The sequence below is a fragment of the Hetaerina americana genome, unplaced genomic scaffold, assembly GCF_022747635.1.
Source record: "Hetaerina americana unplaced genomic scaffold, ioHetAmer1.1.p SCAF_9, whole genome shotgun sequence".
NCBI lineage: Eukaryota > Metazoa > Arthropoda > Insecta > Odonata > Calopterygidae > Hetaerina > Hetaerina americana.
In genome coordinates this window covers 78,739,593-78,755,208 of record NW_027287538.1, presented here as the reverse complement: position 1 = coordinate 78,755,208, position 15,616 = coordinate 78,739,593, and the positions used below count along the sequence as shown (strand labels likewise).

Here is a 15,616-nt window from a genome sequence, read left to right as displayed (position 1 = left end):
TAATGTTTGAGGAAGGCATTGCACGTATAATTAGTATGTTTCTGCATTCTGGACTAGTTGCGGATGGCCTCTTCATATTGCCTGAATGCTTCTCTCCCCAATTAGCAGGTGACGAGAAGGGGGAATGCAGGGAAGGTTCTGGGTGCAGAGGTGACCCCATCGCCTGGACAGTACAATGCACTCAAGGAGAAGTCCAGCCAAGGCGCTGTGCCTCCGAGGGGGACATTTTCACCTGCCAGTTACTCACCTAGCACGTTAGTGTTTTTAAGTACCTTTATACTGCCGTGTGGATCCGCTTTAAGGTGGTTGTGACATGGTGGAATTGTTTCGCGCATGTCCCCAGAAATTTTGTTTGAAGTGCTGGTCATGGTTACTGACTGCTCACTTCGTAGAGGAAAAATTTTCACTGGAAGTAGAAATTATTTTACAAAGTGACACTAATCAAAGAGCATATTGGTAAATTGAAATATTTAACTGTTTGAAATCTCAGCAAAGTTCTTGAAAGAAGAGAAATTAATAGGAAGTGCCCAATTAGTAAAAAATTTGTGTGAAGCTGGCCAGGTTAATGGAAGAATGTCCTTATGTGATTCCAATTCATTACATTGTGTGGGAGCGGGACATTAATTCAGAAAGACTTCTTATGGAAAGGTTGTAAGGAGGTAATCATTCCTGTGTTGGTGGTGGTTCTCTGCCAGAATAAGTTTATTAAATAGTCCTGTAAGAGCTGGGGCTTCAGTGTGGAGATACCAAAGTTTTCAGTTATGAAGATTTTCAACTATTACTTTCAGTCCCCGACAGTGTTCTCAATGCATAGAGAATGAGATATTGGTTTTGCAAATATCCTGAAAGAAACAGTGAAAATTGCCTTCTGAAGTCTTAAAAGGCAGAATGTCATAATTATGGATGTACTTCTTGAATAGCGTGGAATATTAGTGTAGTGAACACAAGTTCAATTCAATTAATTAAGATTTTCTGTCTGCTTGGAATCAGAAGTATGAGGGTGAGTCACCAATGTCATGTTACTGGACAGAAAGTGCTGTTATGAACATTTGATTGGGACTGCTGGGAACATCCACCGTCCAGGCCCTCATTAGCCTCCTGTGATTTTTATCTGTTTGGGCCCCTGAGGTAATCTGGTGTGATATTGTAGCCAATGTGGTGACCTCTGTGGCCACAGAGGTTAATTGTTGGCTGCTACGGCAAACAGAAGACTTCTGTCATCGACCAGCTATCAAGAATTTGCAAAGGGATGGGAGGAGAAGTGTCTGAATGTGCGGAATGATTTTGTGGAAAAGTGAAATATTTCGGGAGGTTACTTTTGATTATTATTGTCTCCATTCAGTTTTGAGTTGTTTATTAACCTATCCTTGTATATTGGGGCCCAGCTTGTATTGTTAGTAACAAAGCTGTTCATTTTCAACTCAAGGCCCTCCCTTGAGGAAAGCCGTGTTGTGGTGTTTGAAGCTTCTGACTCGGACCAGTCATATTAAACTTGTGGTGAGCTAGGCTCTTGAGATTATTGGTTCACTTCTATGGGAGCTAGAAATTACTCTACCAAGCTCTGAAATAGGAAAATGCAAGTCATAGAAGATCCAAACAGGGAAAGTATTAATTTATTCAGATCTCCAAGCAAAATTCCAAAACCACAACATTGCTGAGCTATAAACAGTCTAATATAGCTCGTACAAAGAATGTCATTTGGAGCTTGAGTTGAAACGTCAACATTCAAACACAATTCCAAACAAAAGAGCCAGCTGGTCTGGCTGTGCTCAAGGCAGCACCTGTGTACTGCTTATGTTGTCTACCTCTGGTGAAACCATTCCAGTGATCCTGCGTCAATATTCGTACTTCGCCAGTTGTTTATTTTTTCCGGAGTAGGATATTGTTTTCCTCTCAAGGGAAATACATAATGCTATTTGCCTGTTGATAGTTTGTGTTCTAGTAAAATTGCTCCTTCAAAAATATGTACTTTCCATTACTGAAACATGCAAAGAAATCACTAGGAATGAAAAAGGATATTCTACGTGTATATCCATTTATATCATAGCCATAATTTCCATTCATTTAAGTTATCAGTTTTGCATATCAGTCCCTAATACTGCATTCAATGGATATTATCCAGCGTTTCACGTACTTGCACAATATAATTGTCCAAGATCTTATTTTGTTGCTTTCAGCCAAGATGCAGATTTTTATCAGCGTAAGAAAGAATCTCCATCTTGACTTGTGCATAGAGGTAGACTGGGTATTTACTGTTCTTGCTCGTGACATTCATGCAGCTGGTGTAAAGTGCACAGTATTGATGGCAATCTTTTCCTTGTCCGCAGTGCAACACCGTCTGTGGCATATTCTGGCAGGAGCAATGCCGGCCAAGTTGTGTGCAGCGTCAATGCATCGGAGGTGGCCGAGTGGGAGTGGGAGGGAGGGTTGCCCTCATTCCGTCCCAGCGTGGTGGAGTTGAACGGAAGGCCATCGGGTGCAGGGGGGACTCTGCGCTACATGTGTGACTTTGTTGGGGAAGTGGCGGAGTTGCTAGAGGGGCAGTTGCACGTGATGGGGAAGTACCTGAATGAGGCAGGGGGGCTGGAGCCATGGGTGCCTGAACCTCTCGACATGCCCCAGAGGGTGAGTGTTCTGTTTAATTTCCTGGAGTCAAAACAGTGCGTGCCACTAACGATGAAGGTTGTGTAATGTGTGGAGCCGATCTTGGTTCATAGGTTTCTGATGAATCTATTATTAGAATTTCTCTCCCTTTTTTGGGCTTTCAAATTTGCATTGGCATCTACCCTTCAATCTAAAGTGCTGGTTGGAACACTGAAAAACTTTAAACTGTTTTAATGAACATGGTGGGGACAGGAAAAATGGAGAGATTGCGTGGGGCTGGTTTGTTTGGTAAAACAAGAGACATTTTTGTTCATCTGGGTGTAGCTGTGGGCATTTAAAATGTTATTACTGAATGGATTGCATTCCACCTTTGCATTGCAAAGTTCTTGAGCATGCGTCATTTGCTACTGAATGTATGTCCTAGAACGGTGGAACAGTTATCACTCCAACTAGGATTAGCCTTAATTCAATCCTCCATTACTACAGGGTGCTGCAACATAACTTCCTTTTTTTCAAACAAAAAACTCCTTTGAAAAAGGAAGCTATGTTGCTGCTATAGTAATTGTTCAACCACTATGACCTTATCTTCAACCTGAATTAGAATGATTTGAAAAATATGTGCAATATTTTTTTCATGTTTCAAAATGTTTATTTCACATTATTATATTTAATCAGAAAATATTAAGCAATGTTATGTATTTAAAGTTTTCCAGATTAATGTTTTTTGTGTATTTGTAAATTCCTGTGCGGTGCTGTGTTAATATATGGTTATATAGATAATATTCTAAATGGCCTTGGCCTATTTCTTTGGCCGTAATAAATGATGACCGAAAAGAGATGAATTCATTGCTAAATGAATGTTGATTGCTTGTCCTATTCCACTGATATGGCTGGCAACATACAGTGGCTGTTCACACTTGAGTATGTATGCACAATTGATGAAAGTGTTGCTCTTATTTTGTGTTGGCTGGAATGCAGTCTTCGCAGAATTACCTGGGTCGCATATGCGGCGATGGTCGCCTGAATGCAGAGTCGATTCTCCTGGAGGGTGCCGTTGATTCGACGGTGTCTGGGAAGCCAATTCGCTTGGATGTGAGCAGGATGCCATGCTCAGAAGAGGGAACTCCAAAGGAACCCTACGCCCTGTTTCCGGGGCAGGTGGTGGTTGTGAGTGGGCAGAATCACAAGGGACAGAGGCTCTACGCGCAGCAGGTCTACTCGAAGGCATCAGCACCCCTCCCTTCAAACGCCCCATCCTTGTCAACTGGGACAGGTGAGAGCGCTGGAGAGGTCTTTCGACCGTGGTGTCATGCTCATTTTGCGTCAATGCAACAATTTCAAAGTGCAAAGATTTTTGCTTTGACCTGGATTCCTGCCTTGCTGAATCTTCAACCAGCATCCCCTACACTCTGTAATTTTGGGGACTTTAAAGGAACACGGTGACAAAATAACATGCTTGCACTGTCACAGTTATTCTTGGTATTGCTTGTTGGGGCAGTCCATGAGGTTAAAGCCAACTTTAAACGCAAGGGTGTGGTTTATACATATGAAATTTTTTCAAAATTTCACATTTCTTATGCCGATCGTGCTTAATTTGAAATGCCGCCGAAATATGACTGTGAGAGTGTATTCCCTGGCCAAAGTCATTGTACTAGGTTTTTTTACTAGAGTGAAATTAGTGTTAGCAAGGGTGAGTCCAGAAAACCAGGGAGATAGCATCATTGGAGTTTATCAAAGTTATTTTCATGAAAAAACTAAGAAGTGTAAGTCAGATTGGTGGATTATTCTTTTGCAGTGTGCTTGTTTGAACCTAGTAGATCAAGCGATTCTAATAAATTTGATAAATGATTAGAATTTCTTGTGTTGCGTATTAGCATCTTTCTGTTCCTTGTATAATGAGTCACGGCTCATGGTGGTGGAATTGTTGAACTAGTCTCTCTGGCAGCTCTTATTTTATTTATTTCATTATATTGATTTTATTTATTTATTTATTTATTTAATGGGAATAACCCTATACACAAAGACAAGAAACATATATTGGTTCTACAGTTATAAAGAACGTTTACGTACAGGTACAAATTACATATTTACATACTATTGAGAATTGAAATAATTTAAAATTATAGATTTGCGATTCACAACACATGAGAGATATTTTCAGATGGTGTACAGTTATGCAAACATACCTAGTTGGGTAAATTAAAGTAGACAAAATATCAATATGAAATAATATTCAAATTAAAAAATGGAAGCAGAATATTAGAAGTATAGCATTTGTTATGGGCCAGATGATGGTACAGAATGTTAGTAGTCGTTAATAACTGGACCAGGTGGCATCAATTAAGAAAATTTTCCCAATGGTATTAGGTACAAATTATTGACATGTTCAGATACCCACATAGCAATAATTAGCATTATTAAATTGTTTGGATATTTTTAAGGGATCCTGGTGAGACGGAAAGTAAGTCAGTATAGTCATAACTGCTGGCAGCTCTCACAATCTGGTTAATAGGTGGGCAGTAAGTGTAGTTTAGTGCATGATATCTAATTTCAGAGAGTGCTTCATACCTTGAGTTACGTGAAGGTACTCCAATAGATATTGCACTTAAGAGTTCCAAGGAATCAATCTTCTTATTCAGTGATTTGTTAAGAAAAGTTATGCAATTCATTTTTCCACGTTTATGCAATGAGGGAAGATTAAGTAGAGGTAGCATTTCATGATAACTATAAAGAAGACCTTTGTGGAGATTGAATTTGAATGAAATTTTGCGGACAAACTCTTTGAATACATTCGATTGTATTAATATGGAGAGTTTGTAGCAAGGCACCAAACAGCAGAGCAGTATTCGCTTCTGAATAAGGATTGCAATATAGTTCGTGCTAACCACAGATGCGATTCTGGATCTTGTAATCTCAGTAAATCGATGCAGCGAATAATGACCTTTGGTCTATAATGCTTTGGGGAACTAAGTGTCCTCTCCAATGAGGAGAAGCAGCAACATTGAGAAAGTTCAGCATTCCTGCCCGATGATATTATCTCCTAGAATCACTGGCCTAGCAATAGAATTTGGAAACCTTTGGTGAAGGTGTGGATATGCGTCCAGGTCGATAGTAGTAGATTTAGGGGAGGTTACTGTCAGCCAAGTTGATTGCATTATTAGGGATGAGAGGGAAAGGATGAAGGGTAGGGAGAAACTCGACATTCCTTAGCTTAGCCTTCGCTTGCCAAAAGACGCCAAGGGTTCTCGCTGCTCAATGTTCCATCCGTCAGGTGGTGTACTCATTCAAAGTGTTCTCCGCTAAGCAGCTTAAGTAGGGGTACCTCTGGAAAAATCTGCTGTCTCCCAGCTGTGAACCCAGACCCTCTGGGTGGGAAGCCAGTATGTTAGCCAATGCACGTATTTCAACATGCCAATGAAAAAATAGATGGAGTGATTTTTTTTATATATTCTCAAGTTTTATACAAGGTCTACTGGATATAATTAGATAAATAAAACTATTGCTTTGATTCTTAGCTTTGCTCCGAAGTGACTGGTAACCCTCAGATTGCTGACGTATACTACTACTGCCAAAAGGCAAGCATTTAGGTGTTCAGGAATAGCAGCTGATTGTAGCATTCATATTGTAAATGTATACTAGCACATAGATGCATCGACCTGTGTAGTTCGTGCATATATATAATGTAAAAGCAGCAGAATGTGTTCTTGGGAGCAGGCCCTGATCAGGACTTTTCAATGTTGGTTTGGTTAATTGGGGTCACTTGGAGTGAGAATGGGATGGTGTTGTTTCATTTAGAATGGCAGGCTGTATTTATTTTGGAATTTTAACGGTTGAGTTTCTAGAACTGTCATTTTTATTTGTAAACATGTGAAATTAGCTAACCAAAATTGAATAGATTATGGGAATTAGGTAGAAAGTAATAATAGTTATTAATAAATAAATTGAAACCTGTTAAAAATTTGATGTAAGATAATGCAGACCTATGATACATATGCAGATGTTCTTTATGGTACGCTTCATGGTTCTGTGAAGTGAAGAAAATACTGTGGATTGATCCTAAGCAAATGGGTATTTTTTCAGTTGGAGTTGACAAATATCTTTTTACTGCTCTGATTTTCTTTTACTGCCATCTAACCTTACCAGTTCCCTCCAATCTTGCTGCTATTGTCAAAAGTAACTTCAGTTTTTAAGTCTGTATATCCCTCAATCATTGAGTGCGTTAAACGGAATACCAGGATAGAACAAGCGATGTGTTAGAAATGAATGTCAGTAGTATTTAACATTTAGACCTATTCATGAATTAAGCTTCATGTTGCACTAGTTTATTCAAAATTTAATACAATTTTGGGATGGATACAGAAATATAATTATTTTTAATCATATTCATGGAACTTGGAAGCCAGCCTAATATTTCTCTGTATATTTCCGCCATGCTGCGTAGCCTCTTTGTGACCCCTTGCCTCATGAACTCGCGGTGTGTAGACTGATTGCCTGGTTAGGTGAGGGTGATATGTATGTGACTACTAAAATCGTAAGAGTGCAGGGAGGATAGCATTCTTTGCTGGCAATTGGGTGGAGCGTCAAGATCGGGCTGAGCCGCGTAATGATGATCTCTCTCATTTGCCTTTCCCAGGACCTCTGCATGTTATGGTGGGCACTGGGCCCTTCACGCAGCGTGACACCCTGTCGTACGAGCCCCTCCAGGACTTGGTGGCCCAGGTCCACAAACTGCAGCCCCACGTGCTTATTCTGATTGGTCCATTTCTCGAATTTGCCCACACCCATATATCTGGTGATGGGGGTTGCCAGCTTGCTGAGAGTTTTGAAAATTACTTGGATCGCATGGTGGATGAGATGATGGGCCAACTGCAGGGGTGAGTGTGTGTTATATTTTTGGGTGATTTGTTTGCCTGTTCTACTTAATAAATGAATTTGGCTTGACTGTGTGGGGAGATCATTCAGCCACTGAGTTTTACTATGCATGATAAGATAAAAAATAAGTGAATCTATTGAAAATTGATCTCGACTTGTCTTCTAATATTTAGGGTTTCAAATTGATGTAATGGAGACATCAGTAATGCTTCATCGTCACCTTTATGCATATAACCTGTGGTAATCACCTGGTTTTTAGAATATTATGCATTCGGTTGAACTGGAATTGCTTGCCCTTGATGTCGGTGTTTGATGGGATCTCTTTGGAGTATATTAATGTCGGGATATTTCACCGCCAAACGTAATGACAGCGTGTCTTATCCTTTGCCAGGTTGACCACACAGGTGGTCCTTGTTTCCAGCGCTCGAGATGTGAATGCACACCCTGTTTATCCAACCCCGGCGTACGCATTCCCTAAGGGGGGTCGCACGTTGCAGTACATGGGAGGTGATGGTAAGACCAAGCAGCCGAGGCTGATTGTGGCCCCAGACCCCTGCCTCTTGGACATCTCAGGGGTTGTGATTGGTGTGACGGCAACAGACATCCTAATGCATCTAGGGCGTGAGGAGATGGCTGGGTGAGTATTATGTTAGTTCTCAAGCATTCAAAAATTTGTAATGAGTGTTGTCTGCTTGTGCTTTTGAGGCATGGTTTTAAATTTTGATGGAACTGCTATTTGGACCTCTTCTGTGACTTCTGACAAGTCAATAATGAAAGGATTTTTTTGCGTGTCTTACCAACAATCTATTTGCCTCGCAGAAATCTGAAAAATGAGGCATCAAAATATAAAAATCATTCACCTTGACCGGGATGGAAAGTTTTTTATGCTTTGAAAAGTTTGCATTTTGATGCCTTCTGGCTGATGACTCAGTAAAAAGTTAGTCATGTCATCTCCCGCAGTTCTTTGTAAAAAGAGGCATCTTGGAAAGGTAAGGGCCTTCTGGTAATATAAAAATATGTTGGAAAAGTTTTTATTGTGGTTTATTTTCTACAACCTATTCCACTTGACTGTGCAGCAACTGTTCCCTTCTAAGTGCTTTTGCATCAACCACTTAAATCCGTAAGCGTAGAAGTTTGGCTCCTGGGAATTGCACCAGTTGACAGTGGCAGTCCCGAATTCTTATCTTGAAACCGTTGTCTGCCAAGCCACGGTCTCAAGTGCAAGAAGAGAAATAGTCGAGGTGCATACAGTCATGTTGATAGCAGCCTGAAAATTCCCTCCCCACTTCTTACACTATGTGCCACTCAACATTCTTTGCCATTTGTTTTGGTCATTAATCATTTTCGGTGGCCACCCTTTGCACAATTTGTGATAGCCGAGCTTCAGCATAGTAAAAGTGTTGGTACCATTAAGAGGGAATTTATCAACCATGGCATTAATCGTTGATCATGAACTCTAAATAATGCACATTTTTGAAGTCTCATCATCATCTAGTCTTCTCTTATTACTCTAGATTCATTAACTAGGCACAACCCCCAATGGATTCTGGCAGCTAATGATCCTTCTGCACCAATGGTTTGCAAATGTCGGGAGCAATGATTTTTGTGGGCATTATCTGCATTAACAGAAAGGCAAAGGAAGACTATTGAATCTAAACGATAAGTTCATTGGCTTTGGGAATGATGAATAGATGGTGCTGCCTGCATAGGACCCATCTCCGGCCCACTTAAACATCAGTTAAAAGGCCTTACTTTTCAAATATGGACCCATGGCTGACAGGAGTGGTGATACAATTTTTCAGTTAATTTGTCCTATGAATTTTGTTGCGCAATTGCCCCATGTTGTTGGTAACTTGCAAATTGGTGTGTCCGTTGCATTTTTCAAATTTATGGGCTAATCAATGCACTGGAAGAACCAGTCTTGTCTCGAGGCTTTCCTGTCTGGCTCGATAGCACTATTTATTTAACGGGAATAACCGTTTCACACAAAGAAAGGCACTCTGGAAAGTTGCATTTCAACTTGCTCGATGAAAAGATATCTAACTCAACTATTTTCACATGTTTTGTTCCATTTTAAACTCAAACAATTGATGGCACTTGTGCTTTCTCTTCTCAATATTTAGTATGTTATGAAATTTGTAACTGATTTCTTTCAGTGCTGGCCACAAAGTAGACCGTCTTGGCCGCTTGTCCCGACACCTGATCCACCAGAGGAATTTCTATCCCCTCTATCCTCCAGCCCTCGGAGTGAACATGGACCTGAAACTCTGGAGCCAGATGTGTGCCTTGCCTGTAACACCACACATCCTCATATTACCATCGGATCTCCGTGGGTTCATTAAGGTGCTTTACTCTTGTATTAAGGACACTTTTCTACTATCCATATTTTGAACGTCTTTAATGCATAATGCCCCTGCCACACACCTTTTTGGTGGCTTGCAGGGTATTGATGTAGATGTGAATGCATAACGCTGCTGACTATAATGATGTCAATGTGCGAGTAAAAATTGAAATTTTTTGTGTAGATTTTGGTTAAATAAGTCACCCTGGACAGTGCCTTGACGGATGCCATTATAAATGTCTTGAGTGATGATGGGAATTATAATTCATTCAATAAGCAGCAGAGAAATGCTGTGGCAAATGCTTATAGTTAATTAAATGGTAGGCAATTGAAAAGCGATTGAAATTGCTGCTTTTGAAAGAGGGAAGCTCTTGTGACACATTTTTTGTGTTACATTGGTAACATCTGGAGCCCATTTTCAGGGGACATTACTCCCTGTAGAATAACCTGAGAGGTGAAAAATGTTTAGAAGTATTTGAAAAAGATTCCTTTGTCATTTTACCAAATCATGGAATGGAGTGAGAATCATTGGCCGAGCATGAAAAGTAGTTAGCCTTTTTGAAATGGCAATGAACGCTTTGGTTTCAATTACTTTCCACTGACACACACATGTGATGTAGGCAGTAAGGTGTCATGGGCAGTTAAGAAGCATTATTGTGTGTTTCGAGTACAGATAAATTACATAGTTCCAGTGAAAAACAAATTGAAGAAAGCAGTGGGGGTCAAGCAGTTAGTGGTGGTTCCTGGATTTCACGTTAGCTGAAGTTAGTAGGACAATGGTCACACTTCTCATTGGCACTGTTGAACTCTGGTGGCTGTGCTGAATCAGTCATCACTTGAAATTTCATCTCCCATCACTGCAAACGTCATCATCACTATCATTCATCTCCCTAGGATTTTTCCCCTTTGTTGCAATTTCACAGTCATTAGTCTAACAAAACATTGGCAAAGATACTCAATAAAAATTTAATGAACTTTATATTTAAAAATAACACGATGGTGCAAATGAAGTGGAATGATGGTCTAGGTGGTGTTGTTATTTCCATTATTTCTCTTAAACTTCATTTATGTATGCCTTTTGTGCATTTCCTATGACCTAGAGTGTTGGAATGCATGTTGGACTGGCGAATAAATTTTATGCTTCGCTTTTTTCTTATCTTTAATAAACGGACAAAATCATGGGCTGTTATCACTGTGGACTATCTGTAAATGAACTTCTAGGTGATGTGATCAGTTGCTTTTCTTGCACAATTTTTTTTGGAAATAATTTCAATCAAGTTGATGGAAAATAAAATTGGAGTTAAAGACCTGTGTCATGAAATTAGTTGTCTCAGGCCTGTCACAGACCGGTGTCATGTTTCTCAGGGCTTACTAGATGTAGTCAGTCGCATCCTGATCACTATGTTGACAACATACACTTGAATGTGTTTAAATGCGTATAAGTGTGACGTAGGTTTAAAACTGCAAATGAAATTCAAAAATAGCACGCATATTTTAGTAATTTAATATTTAAACTGATTTTTAAGTCTTTTTGTGATTCTATTGTGCTTCCTAATCGTACACACAATTCCTAATGATGATGTTGTTTGGATTGTGACATTGCTTTTTTTTAAACTCGAGTCTGACCTTGATTTTTACATTGTTAATGTATGGAAATTGGATTGAAAACAAGTGAATGAGCAGTCAACGGTTATTCTTATGGAATTACTTTTTAAAATCAAATCATCAAATTTGGTCACGATGTTTTGGTTTCTGGAGGATAGAATTATTAATGAAATTTCTGCATGTAAAGAAAAGAACCTGTTGATTTATTGTGGCTAACGATGTCGTTTGATCAATGATATTTTAAAATGCATATCTTTTGGCTTCCCAAGTTGCCTGTATTATCTGCCCCGTTTCTTGATAAATTGAAGATGATGTGATTTGCCTCGGTCATATGAAATAACAATTGGCTTTCTTGGTACCAGATGGCAAACGGCAAAACTAGATGCCACTATGCAGCTGTGGGCTGGGTAACATGACTAGCCAACTCCATTGCCATTTTTGATGGCATACAAGGGGTATTTTTGCAAATTATGGCTAATTCCAGTTACTGAGGGCATATTGCATTGGTGTGTTGGTAAATATCAACTTTTGATTGTGGATGACTGGGTTAACAATTTCTGAATATCAAACTTATTTTAACACTTGACTGTCAATATTCTATCAATATTTAACCATTGCAGAAATGATTTAATGAACTCTCTTTGTGGTGAAAGTTTTATCCGCAAAGAATTATCATCAAGGCACGCATGAAAACCACAGCTCAGTTATGGTTGTGGAAAATAATCTCCAGTTGTTTTGAATGTAATGATTTTTCACAAGACTGATATTGACTGTCCCCAGCTGTTCCACGTAGTCCAAATTACCTGGGGCAGTATGGGAATGCATGTAAATTTTATTAATATACTGCATTACCTTTGAAGAAGATAATGAAACCATTGTAGGAGAATTCATTCTTAAAATGTTTTGTTTCAATTCCATAGCAGAAATAATGTTAAATTATTATTTATGTCACTGTTGACATTGTGAATGAAATTTTCATGATCAAGTCATCCTAGTTGCAAAATGCACAGGAAATGGAAAGAAAAGAAATCACATATTTTACAATGTCTTTAAAAAAATCCCAGACACCGGAGTAACACAGTTGGCAAGAAATATTTCATTTGAAAATGAGACAGGAGAGGTGATATTTTTTTGGCGTTAGGATTCCCTTTGAATGGCACTTGCAGAATGGTGGGTATCTTTTAAATGAAGGGAGCTCCTGTGTGTTGATTTCAGTGTAAATTATATCCTGGTAATAGTTATAGATATTTTCTTTCTTTGTACTTTTTCTCTTCGTCAGTGTTGATTGATAAACGTCCTTTCCGGTTACGGAATAGCTAATTATTATTGCTGTGTGTGAGATAGGCATTTTCTGAATTGTTTCTTAAGTTTCACTCTAGCGAAACACACTTTAAGATTCTGTTGGTGAATATATTCAATGTTTTGATGCTCAAGATTAGGGCTCTTGTAATTGTCAGCATGTCCAATATTAATGTTGTGTGCACTGAAAAGAAATTTTCTCAGTTAGTAAGTACAGGCTAGCTTAAATTATTGTATTTTTTAAGCCGGCAACATTTATCAGTGTATAAATCTGATGTGATTAATTTTTGTATTTTGCCATTTTTGTCCTTTCAGGATGTTGATGGATGCATAGTGATGAATCCAGAACGCTTGACCAAAGGTGTTGTTGGTGGGTCATATGCCAAATTTGAAGTGCAACCTCCATCAACTGGGGCTTGGGAGCCTTCACTGTTGAGCCATGTGCGTGCCCAGATAGTCAAGATATGAATTGGTGGAGGAATGTTCTCGGAGATCTGTACTCTGCTACGAATTAAGATAATTCAGCTATGCTATGAATTTGTCTTCACAATTTTTGTAAATTGTACATTCGATTGGAAAGGGGTGTTGTTACTTTTTGGGGAGAGACCAAAGGCAATCGATACCTCTGTTTTGAATATTTCCGAATAGTTTTCAAGTGTGTGTCTGTACATATAGCTTGGGTGTTAGACAAGTACAAGATTTATGCAGTCTCACCCATGTAATAGAAGTGTTCCTATTATTTATTCCATTAAAGTATTGAAAGTGAGTGTAGAATTTTTGTCTTATTTGAGATCTTGTGCATATTAACTTTTAAACAGTGAAACTTTGATTATTGAAGATAACATATGGTGTGGCAACTAGGAAATGATGAAAATATATTAATATACCAGCAGACATGGTGTGCAGCAAGTTATAGCCCTCTCCCAAGTTAAGCCGTTAAACTCTGGTTTACTTGGGATAATATTAATAATAATATTTATTCGTCCAAGAGAGACAGTGCATCGTAAAAATACTGGCAAGTGCATAAGGATTTGTCAAGTACAAGATTTACAAAAATAGAAATTATTACAAAATAATGCTTGAAGAGGGAGTTCTACAATGAAACTATGATGTTGTTAAATTCTTGGGTGATAGATGGCACTAGCATCACATTACTGTGCCAAGGCTAATTGTCTTTATGTATACTCTTTGTATTTTCTTCACTGCATTATTAATTTTATCAATTATTATATTTTATCACCAAAATGAAGCCCTAACATTAGGAAATGACTGAAGAAGGTGATGATTGCACGAGAGAAACATCTGCATTGGCTATTGTATATTCATTGAGCAGAGAAACAGAAGTTCAATCCAAAAACCACGCAATTTAAAACTTGACCATAGTCAAATGCATATTTCTATAATATCTTTCTGAAATGAATGCTAATTTTTAGTAGGTAATACTAAAAATTTTTCAAACATTCTTTCTTATTTATCTATTCGCTGGATCTGCAATGAAGAATTATTTAAATTGTGCACTCCGAAGAAATGTATGAGAGATTGGTCAATCAACAGTTGAAGGATAAGCCTTTTTTTGCACTAATTTATGAAATTAATGGCTTTGACTGCTGCTATTACCGTGAAAGTAATTTAAGGTGATGGAATCACAAAAAGTTGTAATGAATGTAGCTGGATATTCCACTACCAACAAAGAGGTCATCTGCCAGGTAGCATTTCTCTTATTTCATAGGAGAAACCCATATGGAAAAGACATCCCCGGAAGAAATATAAGAAACCATCAAGTGGTGACAGTACATTATGCTCTGCCTGAACAACATGAAAAATAGCTCAAGATGTATAATAATAGAAGGAAAAAAGTATAAAATGCAAGCAATATAGGCCAATATTAGTCACGTCTTCTTTATAATATGTGAAAGTAAGACTGTACCTGAAGATGATCCAAAGAAGCATAGAAGCAGTCATTTATGTCCAGGTAACAGCTGCAGTGATGCCTTGGGCAATAGCAGAAGTTCTTCAGAGGGACAGGTTTTGTTTTGTTGGTCATCACCTAAAAGGTATCTTGTAATAAGTGAGGTTCTGTTGTAATGGTTGCCCCACATTGGTCACAAGGCTGGACCTTGAGAAATTTTTGCACCACATGAATACCGGCATATTCAACTGAACCTATTTTTAGGTTGAATATGTTCATGATGAAGAGTGTAGGTGAGTCAAAAGATCACGGCCATCATCCATGGTGGCATCCTTGGGTGTGGTTGGAAACAAATTATTCAAAAATGCAGTTTTTAATGCTGTGTTTGGAACTGGTTTGAATTAGGGTTGTGGATACCCTTAAGCCTAATGATAATTGAAACAATTTTCTGCAGGATCTTGATTAAGGTTACTTGCGTTGAGTTACAAGAACTGCTGAGCTTTCAATTCAGCCTACAACATTACTGCCCTGATGATTGTTGACATCCCATCCCCTGAAGGAGGGTGGATTGAATCCCATTTTATCAACTGTAAAAATTTGGAAATTCCACTGTAAGGACTGTGGTCTGTCTAATTCCTTCATCAAGGTCATTTTCTTGTTCATTGCAGAACCATTAGTAGCCATTTGAATCATTGGCTAATTGAATAATTAAGTCATTGGATTGTTGTGGCTAGGATAGACGGGAGGGAGAATGGTGCTGTTATGGGGAAGTGTGTGTCTGGGAACAGAGGGAGGCAGATGGGTTAGAGAATGCGTTGTGATTGTTATTTCTAATATAAAGGGGCGTGGTGCATTGTCCAAAGTAAACAGCTGGGCAGAGTTCACTTTGGAGGAGGTAAACGACAATTTTTGAAAAGCAGGAGGGAGTTGGGAGGAACATACTTCAGCAGTTACTGTTACCGGAGAGAATTAATGAAGAGAATGGA

General features: G+C 38.8%; 1 protein-coding gene across 2 annotated transcripts in view; it reads left to right on the top strand.

Annotated features, from left to right (window-relative positions):
• Nucleotides 1–13,495, top strand: part of PolA2 (DNA polymerase alpha subunit B) — a 38,385-nt gene extending 24,890 nt beyond the window's left edge. The window contains exons 4-10 of one of the 2 annotated variants that reach the window (XM_071597593.1): nt 109–254; nt 2,328–2,625; nt 3,583–3,877; nt 7,238–7,478; nt 7,868–8,113; nt 9,633–9,819; nt 13,037–13,495. In XM_071597593.1, coding sequence (XP_071453694.1) covers nt 109–254; nt 2,328–2,625; nt 3,583–3,877; nt 7,238–7,478; nt 7,868–8,113; nt 9,633–9,819; nt 13,037–13,189 — 1,566 coding nt within the window. In that variant the 3' untranslated portion in view covers nt 13,190–13,495. Of the gene's footprint in view, nt 1–105; nt 255–2,327; nt 2,626–3,582; nt 3,878–7,237; nt 7,479–7,867; nt 8,114–9,632; nt 9,820–13,036 lie in introns of both variants that reach the window. The other variant, XM_071597592.1, reaches the window with a different exon arrangement.
• Nucleotides 13,496–15,616: the final 2,121 nt, after the last annotated feature.